The following is a 20,052-nucleotide window of genomic DNA, read 5'->3' as shown; positions in this document are numbered from 1 at the left end:
TATAAAAATTTTCCACTTTTCAAAATTGGTCAATTATTAATAGCAAATGGTCTGAGAGATATGTTTTAGTTACTGAATAGAGCATTATCATTAGATATTCCTTGGTAATCAACAGACTATAATCTACTAAAGCACATTAAGGGACAGTAATTTCTTCAAGGTAACATATCTAAAGGAAGAAATTTGAACCTAGGCAGTCTGGCTCCAGAGCTCATGCTTTTGGTACCTATTTTGTGAAATCTTTCTAAATTTGTGTTGGAAAAACAGGGCTCTGGCTTCTATAGCAAAGGTTTGTATCTTAGGTTTCCTGTTAGATGCTGAGACAACATGTATATTATGAGGACCAAGAAGACCAACAGGCTAGAAAGAGAACTTTGGAAATAAGATGCCATCCAAAAAGATCTAATAGATTGAAAATGGAGTGATATATTCTCTGAAGGATTGAATATTACTTGCAAAGTCCTAAAATAATGGCTGTTTTTAACTCTGTTTTTCACTAGTTGTATAATCAGTATGGCCCACTAGGATACAAGTAATGTTTCATCTTTTAAATATTCAGATTAATCACTTGCACTCTTCTGTTCATATTAACAGGACTGCTAAGTAGCTCTTTTCTTTGTCTCCTTCCAGCCCCCTTCACATATTGCTAAACTTTTGAAGTTTACTCATTACAGAGAGGCTAATCTTCCTTTCAAAGTATAAATGAGGAAAGAGCTAAGTATTTTGATTAGTATACAAGCTAATGGTCTCATTTTTAGCTTCAATTGATTTTTGCCACTGCTACATGGTTTCATGGTTTAATCCTGGTCCCGAAGAATCTTATGGATGTATTCTTGCTCTTGATGTGATGACACTGATTCTTGCGGAGACCTTAGTGGTTCTTAATAGGAAAATGATTATCCTTTTCAGTGTTATGCTTATCCAAGGGATATTCACAGGATTTAGTTTCCTTAATTTATACTTACATGCCTCCTGACCCTGACTTCCATGGCAGGTTGAATGTTTGACAAGATTATCTTTAGCCCTTCCCCCACAGTGTACCAAAATCAGCCGTCCTCTCCTGATCATCTTGTCCAGGGATAGCAAACTCGTTGTCTGTAACTCAAATGTAGCTCACAATTACATTTTGTTTGATCCTCATGGTATTTCTCAGCTTTCATCTAAAAATCCCCTTTTTCAGTTGTTTTGTATATGAGGTAAGGTACAGAGTGAAGTTTTTTTTTTCCCCTTCATAAGGTTATACAATTTTTTCAAAGATTTTATTTGAGAGAGAGAGAGACAGAGATAGTGAGAGAGATCATGAGTGGGGAGGAGAGAGAGAAGGAGGCTCCCCGCTGAGCAGGGACCCTGATGCGGAACTCGATCCCAGAACCCTGGGATCATGACCTGAGAGCTGAAGGCAGATGCTTAACCAACTGAGCCACTCAGGTGCCCTTTACTGCACTTTTTAAATCCAGGTTTTAGCATCAGCTATCAGTTTATTAAAAAAAAGAAAATGTCTGGGATTTTCTCAGTCTATAGATTAATTTGTAAAGAATTGCTATTTTAACAATATTGAATGTTATGATCCATGCAGATGAAATATTTCTCCATTTTATAGATGTTCTTTAATTTCTATGCAGTATTTTCTATTTTTTAGTGAGGAAGTCTTATTAAAATTGATTTTTAAATATTTTATTTGTTATTACTGTTGTGAATGGAGTGGTTTCTTTTATGTTTGGATTTTTGTGTCCCTAGTATATTAAAATGTTATTGATTTTTGTATATTAATCTTACATCCTATGATGTTAATAAACTCATTTATTAGTTCTAGTAATTTCTTTGTAGATTCCTTAGAATTTTCTACAAATAGAATCAAGTCATCTGCAAATAAAGATAGCTTTCTTTCTTATCAATCTATATGCCTTTTTTCTTACCTTATTGCACTGGCTAGAACTTCTAATACAAAATTGCATAGAAGTGGTGAGTGCAGACATCCTTGCCTTATTCCCAGTCTTAGGGGGGAAAACCCTCCATCTTTCACCATTATATATGATATAATAAGCTATAGCATACCCCCCCACACACATGCCCTTTATCAGCTTGATGAAGTTCCCTCCTAGTCCTAGTTTGTTGAAAGCTTTTATGACAGGTGTTGAATTTTATGGAATGCTGCTTCCTCATTTATTCACATGATTACATAGTTTTGTCTTTTGTTAATAAAGTATATTTCATTAATTGGTTTTCAATGCTGAACCTTCCTAGGATAAATCCTACACGGTCATGGTATATAATCCTTTTTATATACTGCTGGATTAGGTTTATTAATAATTCGAAAAGGATATTTGCATTGTAGTGGATATTAGTCTGTATTTTCTTTTAAGATTTTAATTATTCATGAGAGACAGAGGGAGAGAGAGAGAGGCAGAGACACAGACAGAGGGAGAAGCAGGCTCCATGCAGGGAACCTGACGTGGGACTTGATCTTGGGTCTCCAGGATCAGGCCCTGGGCTGAATGTGGTGCTAAACTGCTGAGCCACTTGGGCTACCCTGTAATTTTCTTTTAATCTTTGTCCAGTTTTGTCTTGCTTTGGTATTGGACATTATAGGATAAATTGGAAACTGTCACATCCTCCTTTATATTCTGTAAAAGTTTATGTAGGATTGGTATTATATCTTTGGATGTTTCATAGAATCCCCCAATGAAACCATATGGACATGTGCTTTTCTTTGTGGGAAAAAATTTTATTACTAATTCAACACTTTAATTTGTTCATAGATCTTTTCAGATTTTCTATTTCTTCTTGAGTTAGTTTCAGTAACTTGTGTCCTTCTATGATTTTGTCCAGTTCATCTAAGTTATATAATCAAAATAAAGTTTTATAGTATTCCCTTATAATTTTTAAAATTTCTCTAGTGTCAGTGATGATGTTGTCTTTTCATTTTTTACATGGGTAATTAGTATCTTCTCTATTTTATTTTGTTTTGTTATGTTTTTGTGAGTTTTAATGTTCCATCAGTCTAGCTTTTGGTTTATCAGTAAAATTTTTGGTTATTCATTTCTTCTGTTGTTTTTCTGTTTTCTGTTTCATTGAATTTTGCTCTGATCTGCTGTTTGGTTTTGATTTAATGTGATCTTCTTTGTTGAGTTTCTTAAGGTGGAAGCTTAAAATACCCTTTGAGACCTTTCTTCTTTTCTAATATAGGTGTTTAAACCTACAAATTTCCCTCTAAGCTCTGCTTTATCTACATTTCATAAATGTTGATTTCTTATAAGTGTTTCTATATTCAGTTCAAAACATTTTCTAATTGCCCTTTCGATTTCTTTGTGATTTAAATCCAAATATTTGGGGATTTCCAGATTTTTTGTTGTTGATTTTTAATTTAATACTGCTGTGATCAGAGAACATATTTTGAATGATTTTTAGTCCTTTCAGATTAATAGATGATTTAGCATGTGCTTTAGCATATGGGAATTTCCATGTGTGCTTGAAAACACTACATATTTTGATAATGATAGGTGCTGTGTTTTATAAATGTCAAATTTTAATGGTATTATTCAAATTTTCTCTATATTTGCTGAGTATTTGTCTAGTTTTTTCATGAATTATTGAGAGGGGGAATATTGAAGTCTTCAACTATAATTGTTGAATTATCTAGTTTTCCTTTCAATTCTTTCTTTTTTGTTTTAGTATGTTGGGGGCTGTCTTGTTAAGTGCACATACATTTATAATTATTTAATCTCTCAGATGTATTGGCCCTTTTATTATTATGAAGTGCCTTTTTTGTCATAAATACTGTTTTTTTTATCTTAAATTCATTTTTGTCTGATACTGATTTAGATACTCCACTGTTTTATGGTTACTATTTGCATGGTATATCTTTTTCTTTTACTTTCAACCTATTTATAGCTTTAAATCTGGCTTTTGTAGATGGCATATAGTTGGACCTTGCTTTTTTTAATCCAGTCTGATAATTTCTTCCTTTTGATGTGTCTTTATTCCATTCACATTCAATGTGTAATAATTGTTATGGTTGGATTTACATCTTCCATTGTGCTATTTGCTTTCTATATGTCTCATATTTTTTGTTGTGTTTCTCTTTTATATCTTTAGTGTTAAACAAATATTTGTTAGGTCTCATTTTAATTCCTCTTTGTTTATTAACTAAATTTTTAAAAGATATTTTCTTAATGATTTAGGAGTTATAATGCACATTTTACCTTATCACAGTCTACTTCAAGATAGTACTGACTTAATTCTAGTAAAATGTAGTTATTTTGATCCAAAATAGCTCAATTTCTTCTCCAACTCTCTTAGTATTTTCATATATATTACGTGTATCTTTCTATAAACCCAGCAATGCAATTTCATACAATTTAAGTCCTTTTAAGAAATTAAAAGAAGACAGAAAAGTATGTATTTGTAAAGTCTTTCACTTTTATTTTTACCATTTCCGGTATTCTTCATTTTTTCCTGTCAATTTGAGTATTTTCTAATGTCATTTCCTTTCACCCTGAAGGGCATCATTAAGTATTTCTACTTGCAACAAACATTCTCAGCTGTTGTTTATTTGGAAATGTCTATCTACCTTTGTTTTTGGAGAATAAGGTTTTAGATAGAAAATTTTTGTTAACAGGTTTGTTTCTTTTTTCTTTTAGCACTCTCTGAATATATCATTCCATTGCCTTCTAACCTATTTCTGATAAGAACTCATCATGAATCCTATTGCTCTTTCCTTGTACATGATTAGTCATTTTTCTCCTGCTTTTAACATTTTCTCTTTCTCTTTCAAAAACTTGAGTATGATGCATCTAGGTATGGATCTCTTTGTGTTTATTCTAGTTGGTATTATTTGAACTTCTGGATCTGTGGGGTAGTGTTTTCCATCCAGTTGGATTTTCAACCTTTATTTCTTTGAATATTTTTTCTTTGCCCTTTGTCTTTCTCCTCACCTTCTAGGATTTCTATTACATGTATGTTAAAACCTTTGCTGTCCTACAGATTTGTGAGGTTTTGTTCATTTATTTTTTCTACCTCTTGTTCTCTGTATTTTTCAGTATGGATAGTTGTATTGATCTATCCTCACATTCATTGATTCATACTTTGCCCTCCTCAGATCTTCTGTTGGGCCTATGTAAATTTTGGTTATTGTACTTTGAAAGTCTATAATTTTTATGTTGTAAATAGTTTCTCTTTATGTATGAAACATTATTATATCATTGCCATTACATTTTCCTTTAATTCTTTAAACATTTCCTTTTATTCTTTGATATATTTATAATAGCTGTTTTAAAGTCTTTTGTCTGCTAAATCCTATATCTTGACCTATTCAGAGACATTTTCTATTGACTGCTTTTTCTTTCATTATGGATTATATAATTTTTTATCAAAAAATCGATTTTTAGGGATCCCTGGGTGGCGCAGCGGTTTGGCGCCTGCCTTTGGCTCAGGGCGCGATCCTGGAGACCCGGGATCGAATCCCACGTCGGGCTCCCGGTGCATGGAGCCTGCTTCTCTCTCTGCCTGTGTCTCTGCCTCTCTCTCTCTCTCTCCCTCTCTGTGACTATCGTAAATAAATAATAATAAAAAAAAAATCGATTTTTAAAAAAAATGATATTTTTTAGCAGTTCTGGATTCTGATTATTTTTTTATTTCCTGGTTATTTTTATTTATTTTTAATTACTTTTTGGCCTTAATATATGGTCTGTCCCCCATGGCGTCTGGCTGCTGATTTCTCTGCTAGGGATTACTCTGTGTCTGTATAACTTGATGGTTATTCGTTGATTGATCAGAAGTTTAAAGAAATCTGTGCTGATGGAGCTATTAGTGGAGTGAGGGGCACATTCATGTTCAGGCAGTTTTCAAGTCTGTACCAGCTTTAACTTTCTGTAGGGCCCTCTTGGAATAGCTTCCTAGCTAGCCAGGATATGTGAAGAGCTTATTTACATCCTCCTTGATTCTCTCATTTCCATTTTCTGTGTTAAATTTTTTGCTAGGCTACAGTCTGCTGCTCACCCCTACCAAGGCCACAACTTTAGACTAGCAAAGCTGGACACTTTCCCTATTAATTTCCTAGAGTTTGCTTTTTTTATTGACAGCATCATATGTGGAATTTTTTTGGCCTCCTCTGTATATCACGTCAGCCCTCTCTGGCAGCAAAGCTGCTGGTTGTCATGGCCAGCCCCACCTGAGAGAAATACTCCCCTGACTAAGCTATTGAGGGAACAGGAGCAGCACCAAGCAAGACCACCACAGACTCCCACTGTTCTTATACAAAGCTTAGCTGTTTCTCATGCTTCTCAATTTATTATTTGTGATTGCTAGATTTCCAGAGCCATAAAGTTGTTGTTTTTGACAATTTTGTTCAGCTTCTTAGCTGTTTCTTAGAGAAAAGATTTGCTGACTTCTTCATTCCCCCATCACCAGAAGTCCTGTCTCACCTAGCAGCTTTTAAAATGGCAAGTTCACTTGCTGAAGTTCCACTTAACAAGGTACCATTCTCTCCTTTGTACCATTTTGGTACAAAATTTAGGTCTCTGGGAATCAGAACAGTCTGTTCACCATGTTATCCAGTCTGCCCACCTTGCTATACAATCTGTCATCTTCATCCTTTTTGATGTAAAGAATTTTACACTTCAACAGTGATCTCTAGTAACTTGTGTATATTATCCTTTTTTGAAGACCACGTAAGTGGCATCTGACACTGTTTGTAATACTGAATTTAACAGAAGTTTATAGTAAATTATTTTATGATTCTGCTTTACAAATGAAGAAATATAGTGTTGTATTTTGTTTCTTCCATAATACAGAATGTTTAAATGGTTAACATTTGTGCTGCAGTATAGCTTTCTGGCTCATGAAAAATGAAAGCTATCAGCGATCTGGGCAATAAGATTCATCGCCAATAGTCACTAGCAACAGCACACAGCATTTTAATATCAGTGAGGTCCACAGCTAGCAGTAAGAGCTGGTGTAATTGAAAGACGTTTAGGTGCAATCATTCTGCTGTTTGTTCCTTGCCAGGTTCAACATGGGATTGTGTGAGTATTTGAAGAAAACAGCAATTTTTTTATAGCTTTGAAAGATGTAAAAAGGGTAGATAAGTGCTTAAATTTAAGAAACGTGGTAATTTTTAAATCATGTGGCTCTAAAATAAAAAGATATTTTATTTGTCTTGCTTGATTAAAGCTTTAGAAAAGCTACTCCTTGGTTACAAGTGAACCGATAATGCTGGTCTAATGTTGCCGTGGTAACAACTCATGCTGATATAATTGAGAACATCTTATACATCCTGGTTTGAACATTTTCTCCCTGCCATTTTGAGTTTTTCTAGTGGTATATGAAAGAGGCTAGGATAACCAGCTTGAAAGAAATTAAATCTAGTTATAGACATCTTTGGCATTAATCTGATGTTTACTACTGATATCTCATGCTGGGCAGTTATGCTTTGCTTCTAGGGGGTTTTCTTTTTTAAACAAAAGAAAGCTATTTTCATTTTCTGTGTGCTGCATGTTCCAGTGTATGTGTTTACACCATCGGTTCTTCTACCTCTAGAGATTAGCATAACTCCCTTTGCTGTTGGATTGTTGTTTTGAGCAATATGTTTTGGAAAGGTTGGTTTTCATCATGAGTGGTAAGTATGCTCTCTGAGCCTCTGCAGATATATATATTTATATATTATTTTTTTTAATATTTAACTATGAGGAAAAAATATTTTCTAAGGGGGAAATTGTAAAGCCAGGGCCACAGTGAATTACATTTTCTGTTGATGCTTTTGCATTTTGGAATTATAGTAATTTGCTTTTAAAATCCATTGAGAACTGTGAACAAGTAAAACAACTATTAATAGTCAATACCAATAATCAGTTTCTAATTTTCTTTATGGATTGATTTCTTGTATTCATTAAATACTGTTGTTACTGTGTTACAAATTAGTGAGTAAAAGACCCACCATGATAAGAGAATTTCTTTTTAGTATCTGATCCTGAAGATCATTGAACTTTCCATTTTATTAGTTTATCATTCTAATATTAATTTTTGTTAGCTTTTTGATGTTTAAAAAATATTAATCTTGAATAAGATGCTGCCAGAATTTTGTTGATTTATTGGTTGCTTTTAACTATAGTTCACTGAGAAATAAAGATTTAATAATGAAATAAATATGTGCATTTTGGTTTTGGAGGCTTTGTTAAAATTTTTCAGAGATACTTTTTTGGGGGAAATAATTTGTTACAAAAGTACGTTTGTGATCATTAGTTTCCTTTTTTTGTTTTTATAATATTACTTTTTTTAAAACATTTCCATAAATGTTTTTTGAGAAAATATCCTACAGTATATACTGCAGTTTATCATAGGGTAAAAGCTGTTCACTTTAAGCCAAACCTGCAGCTAAAAATAGATATCCTGTTGTTAGAGTGAGAAATATTTGCTTAGAGCATAATTCATTAGCATCTTTTTGCTTAACTAAAAAGAGGATGTTTGTAAGTTAATCTTTGATTCCGGTACATTTTTAGAAGGACTATATTGTTTTTCTTATAACAGTCTATAAATTACACTTAAGGGATTTGGAACTGGAATCCAGAACCTGAGAGAGTTGGATTTTTCCTATATAATGATAGAATTCAAAATAAATATAAATATACCTTTTCTTCCATAATTAGAGATCACTTTTTTGCCAATAAATATTTTTTTATCCTGCTGCCATAAAATATAAGCCTCTTCAACAGTTAGGTATTTGTTTACAAAATGATATTAGACATTAAAGGACATTTTTATATGCAAGATATTAAGAATTGTTATTGTTATTTTCCTGTTAGTAGATAGATTCTTCTGATCTACTGTTTTAAATTTGGGCTAATATTACAAAATCAACATGTTAACGTTCCTTAGGATTTCTATGGATATCAAAATTGAATATACCTGGTTATCATACTTAAAATGTTAGATTTCTTTGACTCTGGCCAATGAGTGTTTTCTCTTTGAAAGTTTGGTTTAAAACAGAATTTTTAGGTAACTACTGTGGCATTCTAGAGGTTTTACAGTTGGATGTATTGGTTTTAGCTAAAGAAAATTGTTGCTGCTTTTCTATTACTTGTTTCCCTTTGAAGAATCTATGGATTATTCCAATAATATTTGATATATTTGACCATATTGGCTTGTCCTTATAGGACTCTTAGTAGACAGAATGTCTACAATGACATTCTGACTTTTTCAGTCTTGTCCAATTTCATCTAATTTTACTCCTGTCCTAAGTAATTACAAGCATTAGCCATTTCAAAATATGGGAAATCACAGAGAAGCATGATTTTATTTGTAAAAAAAAAAAACAAATGCTGGTCCTTTTTACCTGAGTTTATAGCTATACATGTGGTATTTATATGCATGTGGTATTTTTCTATTTAAAAAGCTACTCTTTCTCCTTCCTGCCTATTAAGTGTCAGGTTTCTCTGAGAATCTATCTTTGGCCCTCTCTTAATGCTATATTCTCTCTAAATGATCTCATCCATGCCCACATCTTCAGTTGTTACCTGAACATTCAACCCAAACGTGAATTTTCTCTTTCCGTCCCGAATCTACTCCTTTTTCATTGATTCTCATTTCTGTTAATGATACCTGTGCCCATGTGGGAACTTAAAACAGAAACTATGGTAATTCCTAACTTGTTTTTAATCCCACCCCAGGAAGGCACTCTGTCATTAATTTCTATTGATTCAATCAGAAATCACTCAATTTTCTCTAGTCACCCTAACACTGGGAATGCTTAAGATTAGGCATTCTGTATATTCTCAGTCCTCTTCTAGTAATTGCTTCACTAGCTTCTCAGCTTCCACTTTAATATCCCTCTAGACAGACATATAACATGCTGCCATTTTTTAAATCCCAATGTGCATATTTCATAACCCAACATGAAAACTTCCAGCTATTCCTTATTTTCTCTAAGATAATGAAAGTAAGACATGTAGGATCAATGACCTGCCTTTCTGGCTTTACTTACCTACATCTCTCCCATCAAATTTTGATCTGGCCATACTATACTACATATTATTCCTTGCTACTTTTTCATAGTTATATCCTCTATCATAAAAATTATGAAAGCCAGCTATGCTTTTCAGTGCCTTCATCATTGGCTCTATAGAGTTAGGTGATTCTCCTATAGTCCTAAAACAGATTTATAAACTATAACAAGTATTTGTAGTATACTGAAATTATGTACTAAAAGCATGTTGGTTTCCAGTCTCCAAACTTTGAACTCCTTAAGTCACAGGTAGTGCTGAGTTAATCTCTGTGTTTCCAGTAGTGCAAATGTAGTTGTTACCCCAGTGTACCAAATGTAGTAATGAATTCATAAATTCTTGTAAAATAAATGAATGATTAAAAATTATCCATATTTGAGTACTTTTCTTATCAATGAAAAATATCAGTCACGTTTTAATTTTTTTATTCATATGCTTATCAGAATAGAACTAGCACCCTTATTTGAAAATTCCAGAAGAGAACTCTTATTGGCCTCACTGCAGTGGAGGGCAGATCTCTGAAGAAGGTTAACTTTTATGAATGACACAAAAGTTACAGACTTGAGCAAAAAGCATTTATTTCACTGCCCTTTCTAGGTCTCTGTTCTCTAGATTAAAGATATAAGAACACAAAACTGGAAGAAGTGTATCAGTTCTAGAATTAAGAAAGTGTACTTGCCCAGAAATACACAGTATCAGATTGAAGATCAGACACCAAAGTCTGTTTTACTTTGAGTAGCTTAACCTTCATGGAAAATTAATAAATAATACTTTCACCCTCACTAACTTGGAGGGATGGATGAAGTTAGAAGAAAAACTTTGGGGGAGACGAGTATAAGATCCAACACTAGTGATTACTTTCATTTTAAAACAGTTATGGGACAGCCAAGAATTTGTTAGCCTATTCCAAGCTGAAAATGAGAAAACTTAAAAATATAACAGGGCTCTTCTCTGATGTGGTGGGCATCACCACCAGCAAAAAACCCTATAGTCCTGGCTCCATTCCCATTTCTGAGAGTCTCTGAATTATTTAACTGATAATATAAATATGTACTAATCAAAGGGTCTGAGAAGTTGACTCTAACATACCAAAATAGGAGGTGAGAGGATCTACCTTATGTGGGGGCATTTGTAAAGTTGTGAAAGGTTTCTCGTTGTTTATAAATGGATAAACAAGAAGAGCAACAACATGGAGTCTATGAATAGAGTATGCATCATTAAAGGATAAATCACAGACTTCAAGAGGAAAAGAGTAGTGAACTTATATTTAGAAAATATGTTGGAGAGAGTTTAAAAGTAAGAAATTACAGGTAGTATCTGTTGAATTCTTAAAAATTCCAAGTGAACATAAATGTGTGTTCACTTGAAAGATAAGATTAAAAAAAAAAAAGACAAGAAAGTAAGACAAAAAAAGAACTGGCCAACAGGCAAGAATAAAAAAGAAATTATTAGGATTGATTTTAAGAAAATGAACCTGGCATTTGCAGAACATAAAGCTGCATTAGAAGCAATAAAGAGCAAAATAATCACTGTGGAAAAGTAAATTAATGATGTGGAGAACTCGGTTGATAAAACCTATCAGAATCTAGGGGGAATGGACAGGTTAAAAATTATGAGGTAAAAATATGTTGAGTAGGAAACTCTACAAATTGAATGAATACCATTCCTTCAGAACAGACCATGACTAATAAAATAGTAATAATAAAAAATATGATTCAGGGATCCCTGGGTGGCGCAGCGGTTTGGCGCCTGCCTTTGGCCCAGGGCGCGATCCTGGAGACCCGGGATCGAATCCCACATCAGGCTCCCGGTGCATGGAGCCTGCTTCTCCCTCCGCCTGTGTCTCTGCCTCTCTCTCTCTCTCTCTGTGACTATCATAAATAAATAAAAAATTAAAAAAAAAAAATATGATTCAGGGAAACTTCTTAGTTGAAAAGAAAAAAACCAAACCTGATCTATAGCTTCAATGACCTCATTATCTTTTGACAAAGATTAACAGAAACACCAACACCTAAATATATCCTGATAGAAGTTTTGAATTTCAAAGATAGAAAACTCTACAAACTAGTTATCTTTGCATCTTGCAACTTAATACAAAGCTTGTCTTAAAAAGGAAAAATATCCAACATTTTAGATTAGATAGTTTGAAAAGTTTTCTAAAACAAAAATTAATGATAATACAACAGCATCTAGAAATGTAAATAAAATATAACAAGCATCCCTTTGCATGAATACCTGAATTTACAAGAATATGATAGAAATCCTCAGTGTACAAAAAGTGGAGTGGTAAATGGAAACCATAGTTGTCAAGAGGAGCATATTTTGACTACCCTGAGGAGATTTTCATACCTTGGCTAACCAAGGAGCTTTCATTTTAAATGACCTCACAGAGACAGAAGATAATTTACTCAATCCATGCATCTTGGGATTTTTTAGACTCCTACATGAAGCTAGGATCCTCAAAGGATTGTAACCTCAGTGAAAACATAGAAAATAAACCCTCTCCACTGATACATGGAGAAAATAAGGAAGCTTATATTTCTTGGCTTAGATTCCTGGGGACATGGGAGGAAGGAGTATGTGTGCATGTGTGTGGGATGCCTCTCCCGAGAGTTTGTAATCAACTGCTTCTCTAGTAAATTTCATGTTTTAATCTCTATTAATTATGTAGCCTAAGAATCACCAATAAAATAAAATACATTATTGTAACAGTCCCAGACTAGTAACATCTGCTGGATGCCAGGCAGAAGCTAATATAAAACATATCCTCAAGTGGAGCCCTGCAGGTTTCTCACAGATAAAGCCCAACTGAACTTTAAATTCACAATCCAGAATCAAACTAGATACACGTACACATCTATCTACTACAAACAATATTCAGCAGACACAGTAGGATCATACCCTTCCAAGATGTCAGGGAGTGGAATTGTTACAAACTACCATTTAAAATTAATAATCAGGGATCCCTGGGTGGCGCAGCGGTTTGGCGCCTGCCTTTGGCCCAGGGCGCGATCCTGGAGACCCAGGATCGAATCCCACATCAGGCTCCCGGTGCATGGAGCCTGCTTCTCCCTCTGCCTATGTCTCTGCCTCTCTTTCTCTCTGTGACTATCATAAATAAATAAAAATTAAAAAAAAAATAAAATTAATAATCACATAAAAAAGAAATATAAAATGAGAAAAAAAGAGATTATGCATCTCTAACAAAACCTCAAAACATAGAAAACAAAATTGACCCATTTAGAAAAGGAGAAATTGTAAATATGTAAGATTCATGGATATTTATAGAAAACTCTCACTCACTAGTTGGAGGATATGCAGATATATATAGAACACTTACAAAACTGACTATACAACTAAATATATTCAAAATATTTTAAGGAATTGATATATAGACCATGATCTCTGATCACAAAGCAACTAAATTTAAACAGTAAAAAAGACTTAACAGATTAACAAACACAAATATTACATTTAATGATTTAAAAAATTCAAATAACTCAGGTCACGAATACACTCAAAATATAAAATTAAAATTCAGATGTGTATGAAACCTTCTGGGGTGCAGCTAAAGTGGATTTAGAGACAAATTTTTAAATGCTTATATCAGGAAAGAAGAAAGATATTAATGATTTAAGTATTCAAGTAAATAAGTTAGAGTAAGCACAACATGGTTCATCCAAAGAAGAAAAAACTAATGAAGATGAGCAAAATTCAGTAAAATAGAAATTTAAAATCCATCAGAACTAAAGGTTCATGGGAAAGACTTAAAAGAACTGATGAGAACTCTACCTATTTAAAATGTAATCATAATTAAAATCTTCACTCAAAACTTAACAGAATTAAGACTGGGCAGTCAAGTTCTAGGATATAGTCAAAGAACAAAAGTGTCAGCCTTGTACAAAATCTTCCAAAGAATTGAAAAAGAGGAGAAACTCTAAAATTTATTTATTGAGTCAAGTATAGCTTTACAATGTATGGGAAAAGAAAATTAATTAGAAACATTTTCTCTGAAGTTAGGAACGGGAAAAGGATGCTCATTGTCTGTTTCTGTACAGTATTGAACTGTTAGTCATAACCTGCAAAATAAGACAAAAAAAATGGAGGGAACAAAATTGTCATTATTCACAGATGACAGGTGATTTTCTGCAGAGAGAATTCAAGAGAATCTACCAGTGTTATTTTAGAATTAATAAAAGAGTTTGCCAGATAAATAAGATCAATATATAAACATCAACCATACATCAGCAATAAACAAATGGTAATTTTTTAAAAATTCCCCCATTTACAGTAGTAACCCAAACTCTAAAGACCAGGACTACAACAGTATAATAAGACTTGTAAGGGGAAAAATTACCATGCAATCTTGGGTCATTTATAGCTGTAAATTTAAAGCTTTTATTTCAAAATCCTACGGGGAATATCTCTAATCAAACATGACTTAGATGGCCTAGAAAATCCACAGCATCCCTAAATCAAGAGCAACTTGGGAGAAGAAGCATGTACATGTCATTAGTTGTGAATGAGTACACTCTGTGGATTCATGGTATATCCATCTCTCCAAGGATACTAATTAAATAAACAAATGTGTTTCTGTAATTTGATTATTTAAATATATATGTTTCACAAAAAAACTTTATTTTTTAACAGTTTAGTGAAAGTCAATTATACTGTTCACTTGTAACCAAGACTTTATAAGGAATTAACAATAAAAAAAGCATAAGAAAAAAGAAGAGTAAAATAGATATTGCAATAGGAAATGTAGTTTTTATTGCCTATTAAATTTCTAAACAGCCATTCATATGTGACTTTATGCAAGACTAAATGATATCTCAGATAGCAAAAGTAGGCATGGTCCCATCCACTGAAATGCATAAATACAACTGTAGTTATTAAAGTTGTTTTTTATACTCACTATACTTTTTAAGATTCCAGTGAACTTGTTCTGAGTGATACATGCTTAAGTATGGTGAAGCAAATAAAGTGTCCCTTCAATAAAGTGAACACAACTGGTCTTCACATTAAAGGGAAAGAATATGAGATTTCATTAACACATGTCCAGAATAGGGTTTGGTTGGTTAAAAAATATGTATTTCCAGAGAATGTATTGTAATCCTTAGATATAACACTTTTAAATAAGTATGCCCGAGTATTTTTCATTCTATACATAAATATACTAATGAACATATATGAATGGGTTACTTCTTGTGGATATGCTATGTGTTATTTAATCTATTTAACTTATTTATTCTTTTTGATCAAGCACGCAAATCATCAGAAGCATCTGGTAGGAAACCATTTTTTACAGAATAATTCTGTTGCTTTGTTGCTATAAATTGGAATTTTATTAGGTATTTTGTGGCAACTAGAATGTTTTAATTTAGTTTACTGAAAATATTTGTAGTACAGTGTATGTGTGTGGGGGTTATTCTTCGAAATAACAATTGAAGAGCTCCAAAGAGGTGGGTGTTTGATATAGGGATGGCATAAGACAGACTATTACACTCAACTAGATTTACACTTTCCAGAGGTTTTGGAAGGTATTGTACTCTTCTATTTTTGTTCATAGAACTTGCTCTTTTCATAGCAAGTTTCCATCCCGTTCTGTGCTTTCTGATGGATATATACTAAATAACTCTTAAGTAGACTAATGCTGTCATTAAGGTAAAGGAGGAGGATGAAAATAATTTAATTGTAAAGAGGCCCATGAATTACAGTCCGTTCTGTGAAAAAAAAAAATTTAACTATTATTACAAAAATATATATTAAGAAACATACCATTGTTTATAGTACCTAATACTTTTTCTTTTCCTAATGGGAAATTTTAGAGGAATAGCCCTCTTCCCTGTTCCCTACATAGATAGCCATAAAGGTTTAAACCAGGCCTCAAATTCCTCATGGTTAAATGCTCCTTACTCCATCTGGCCCCCTCTTCCTTAGCAAATGATCTTGCCTCCTGTTTCCCAGAAGAAATAGAGTCTAGCAATTGTGAATAACTCAGTTTACTCTCATTCCTTCCTATACATTGAAAAGCATCCCATGGCAAATAGTTACTCTCATGATTGGGAGTACCTATATACACTTCACCCCTCACTGCTGCTACACACTTCTAACCCTATGCTGCAGCTATGCAAGTCAGTTGCCATTGCTGGATAAGCCATGCTGCTTCCTCTATATCTTTTATACAAGATCATTCCAGCCTAGATCTTCTTCCTTAATTGTTTCTATTGGAAGAACTCTGTCCTTGAAGACTCAGCATAAATGCTGTATCCTCTTATGCCCTACTTTACCTAAGAATTTCCTCTTTTGAGCTCTTGTAGTACCTTATAATTTCCTTAGTTGTAATCTTTGACATGGCATTATAATGGTTCATCTGTCTCCCCATTAGCTTCTCACTTCTTTAACAGTGAAGATATGTTTATTCTTTGTAGTATTCCCAAAGCCTAGCTCAGTGTCTGGCACCACTAAACAGTGCTATTCAATAAATGTTGAAAGATTGTTAAATTAGCACCAAGAAATTAAATGCCTGACAGACACTAATGTCTTTCAAAAGGGAATTACAAAGTGTTATAATTACTAGTGTCATTCCTACAGTGGATTTTCAAATAAATAATAGGAGTCCAGGGATGGCATTGCAATAGTTGCAGGATGTGTATTTCAGTATACACTACTTAACATTATTAGCGCTATTGCTATGAGAGTTAAAGTTTTTGTTAGTTGTTTAGGGAGAATTAGAATGGTATTGATTTTGACACTAAACAAAAATTACTGATAGAATTTCTTAACAATTTAATTTTAAAAAGCCCTCTTTGATTATGTCAAAAAACTGAGTTTCCATATTAATGTTTTCTGTACATAATACTCTGAGAATTGTGTATAGGTGACATCATGCTAATATGTTGTTTTTTGTGAGTGTTATTTAATCATTGTTTATTTTTTTTGGATACCAGCTTGCTCCTCTTCAGAAGTATCTGGTAGGCAACTACTTTTTAATAAAACAAATGTTACCTTTAAACTTTTTATTTGGTTGTTTGCAAGTTGTTCTGCTCCTCATAAGTTATGTTTTTATAAAGTATACAGTTAATTAAATATTTTAGTTGATAGAGGAAATGGTTTAGTGTTGAGTTGAATGTATAGAAATGTTTTATATGGCAGTTTCTTACATGATATTTTAGAAACAATAAACATAACACTGTAAAATAGTGGGAGTTGTATAGGGTAGCAGAAGACAGATTAATACACACCACTTAAATTAGATAATCCAGGTTAATGAATGGGTTTTCTTCAAAGAAAATATACTGTTGTAAATTTTTGAACAAAACAGCTAATATTTTCATTGGATATTTACACTACAAAGTTTATAATCTGTATTGTTCTATTTTCTCTTTATTTTTTCTGACATCCATTAAATAAAGTTGTGTTTTTATTGTAAAAGATATGTTAAAAAGGGAGGTGATATCTTATTACAAAGAAACCGAAGAACTTAACATCAAAGTAGTTGTAATCTGTATAGTAATAGATTTCTAAACTCTTCTTACAACTATGAATGACAACCTCTTTTAAGCATTAGATAATGGCATACTATAACTAATAACATGCTCTTTTTATAATAAGCAGTAATGTAAGTATATTTAACACATTCCAAAAGTGCCTAATAAATATATTTACTAAATGTAATTAGTGGATCTTATTCATTGTAGGATTATCTGCATGACATGGAGTAAATATATGCCTTGACGTTTTAATGAATTTTCCTATTTAAAATGAACTTTGTAATCTAGTTTTTAAGCTGTGTCCCGTGTATCAGTATATTCAAAACTATTTTGAGGGAAATAAGAATAAATTTTTTATGTACTTGTGGAAACACATAAAAACTGTCACTTCATTTCTTCTTTCTTTATCTCATGAGTGTGGATAATCATTCAGTCCTATTTGTGGGAATAGATTCCTTTGGTATACTCATTTCTTTTGAATGCAATGTGATATCTTTAAAGAATAAGATAGACAAGAAAATAAATGTTTTTTTGGAAATATATATAATTGAACTGTATACTCCTAGGGAGAAATTGATTTAATTTTTCATATGTCCTTTTCATTTTCTGTAGTCCATTATTGACCAGTACAGAATAAAATATATTTGCAGAAAAATTCTTCATTGAAATCTTTTCTAAGGAGAGTTACTAATCACCATTAGGTACTTAGTTACCCATAATCATGTACCTAAGAAGTATTAGAGCCAACATTCTAACTCAGATATGCCAACTCCAAAACTTACGGTTGTTTCAGGATATCAGAATGGTTCAAATGCTTAAATACAGATATTATGCACATATTAGAATACAAAAAGAAAACCGGATAATTTGAGAACTTCAGGTATACGCTTTATAGAGAACTCTCGATTGTATGTACTGCAGTATTTGAATTTGGCTGTCTTTCTCACTACTTATTTTGTTAATTAGCTGCCAACACCTTATGTCAGTGGATATCAATTTTTTAAATAACCAGAGAAAAACATTTAGAAAGTAAAATTCACCACCGTCTAAAAATAGTAAAAACCAAAGCGAATATAAGTGGTTCTAGATTGCCTATTGTTTTAGAGCTTATTTATAACCCAGCATATTGTGAAATATTTTATTTCTGGTGTTTATACTTATAACATATATTTTGGTTAACTTCTATTTTTACAGAGTTCACTATACTCCTCTTTGCATCTAAATAGTGCACATATGAACTAGAGAGTTTATGTGTCTACATATACTTAAGTGACAAAAAAATGTTTCAGGAATAGAGTGTGCTTCATGGATCTGTTTAATGACATTATAACTAATACTTATGCTTACTCTAAAAGGGTATCTCTTTATTTGTTGAAATAATTCACAAAATTTAATATCTTTGATTCCTACTACCCATTTCTGATCATTTTCATGTAAGACCTTTTTGAGAACTGTTACTTTCTATAACATTACTTAGCAGTGAACTGGAATATTGATGAGTACAGAGACTATTTCAAAGAATTTCCTGAATATCCTATTAGTGAATGAAATTAAGTAGTACCTGAAATTTTTCTTCTAGCTCATACATGAAGCAGGGAAAAGGAAATTTTCCTTCAGTGTAGTCTTTGGCAAATACCGACAGTCCTTCCTTTGACCAGTTACTTTTTTCTTTTTTCTTCTTTTATTTCCAGTTACTTTTTTCTTAACTCCAGATCCACTTAGCAGGAAGTGACAGGAGAAGCTGAAACGGATGTTAGGATTTTTCTTTCTTTCTCTTTCTCTTCCTTGTCTCCAAATTATCTATACTCATGCAGGCATCTGGAGAGTTTATACCACAACTTGATGTGCAAGTTCTATAAATAGAAGATAACCAAAAATACTTTTCAAAAGAAATCAAATGTATATTTTGAGAATTACAAGTTGTTGTTTCTTAAAAGCCACAGTTGCATTTAGCAGGATTATGTTTTTAATTTATTATAGCTGTCATCTGTAAGTCAGTGCTATTGCAAATATGTCTGCTTCATGAAAAGAATAAATATATAAAATGAAATTAAATACAATCTTCTAAAACCACTCTTCTTCAGTTGTAACTAGTACATTAACTTTTAGAAGTAGGATGACTTCAACCATCATAAACTGAAAATGTAAGACTTTACCACCCCCAAATCCACCCCCAGGAAGAATTAGTTCATATTTGCATAATTAGGTACAATTATTTGATTCATTGTTTTGGTAGATGAGATTTTTATACAAAGAAAAGATTCTACTTTTGAAATTTATTTTTCTCAAATTTTCTAAAATAGGTATTTTTGAGAGTATTTTACAGCAAAATACATGTGACAGTTTATATGAAGTAGTAAAATAATGTCTTCAGAAATGAACACTCCAGTGTTACTTAAAAACTAGTGTCTGCTCTTGGTGCTTGTCATCACTATTTTGAAATCTCAAAACATCGAGAATGCCAACAGCCTTTTTTGGTTAGCAGCAGTGTTTTGGCAAAGGTACTTTACAAAGGTAAAGGATGAAATAATAATGTATATCTTAAAATGCCTGCCTCACTTTAA

At 32.6% G+C, this 20,052-nt stretch overlaps 1 protein-coding gene across 9 annotated transcripts in view; it reads left to right on the top strand.

Annotated features, from left to right (window-relative positions):
* PRKACB (protein kinase cAMP-activated catalytic subunit beta) overlaps nt 1–20,052 on the top strand; it is a 114,055-nt gene that overhangs the window by 55,863 nt on the left and 38,140 nt on the right. The window contains exons 1-3 of one of the 9 annotated variants that reach the window (XM_026004785.2): nt 6,464–7,022; nt 15,259–15,282; nt 16,946–16,969. The exons of 2 other annotated variants lie outside the window; for them this stretch is intronic. In XM_026004785.2, coding sequence (XP_025860570.1) covers nt 7,013–7,022; nt 15,259–15,282; nt 16,946–16,969 — 58 coding nt within the window. In that variant the 5' untranslated portion in view covers nt 6,464–7,012. Of the gene's footprint in view, nt 1–5,900; nt 7,023–7,182; nt 7,616–15,258; nt 15,283–16,945; nt 16,970–20,052 lie in introns of those variants that run through there. 6 more of the 9 variants (XM_026004786.2, XM_026004787.2, XM_026004788.2 and 3 more) reach the window with 6 other exon arrangements.

The sequence above is a fragment of the Vulpes vulpes genome, chromosome 3 (genome assembly GCF_048418805.1).
Source record: "Vulpes vulpes isolate BD-2025 chromosome 3, VulVul3, whole genome shotgun sequence".
NCBI lineage: Eukaryota > Metazoa > Chordata > Mammalia > Carnivora > Canidae > Vulpes > Vulpes vulpes.
This window is presented reverse-complemented; position numbering and strand designations above follow the sequence as displayed.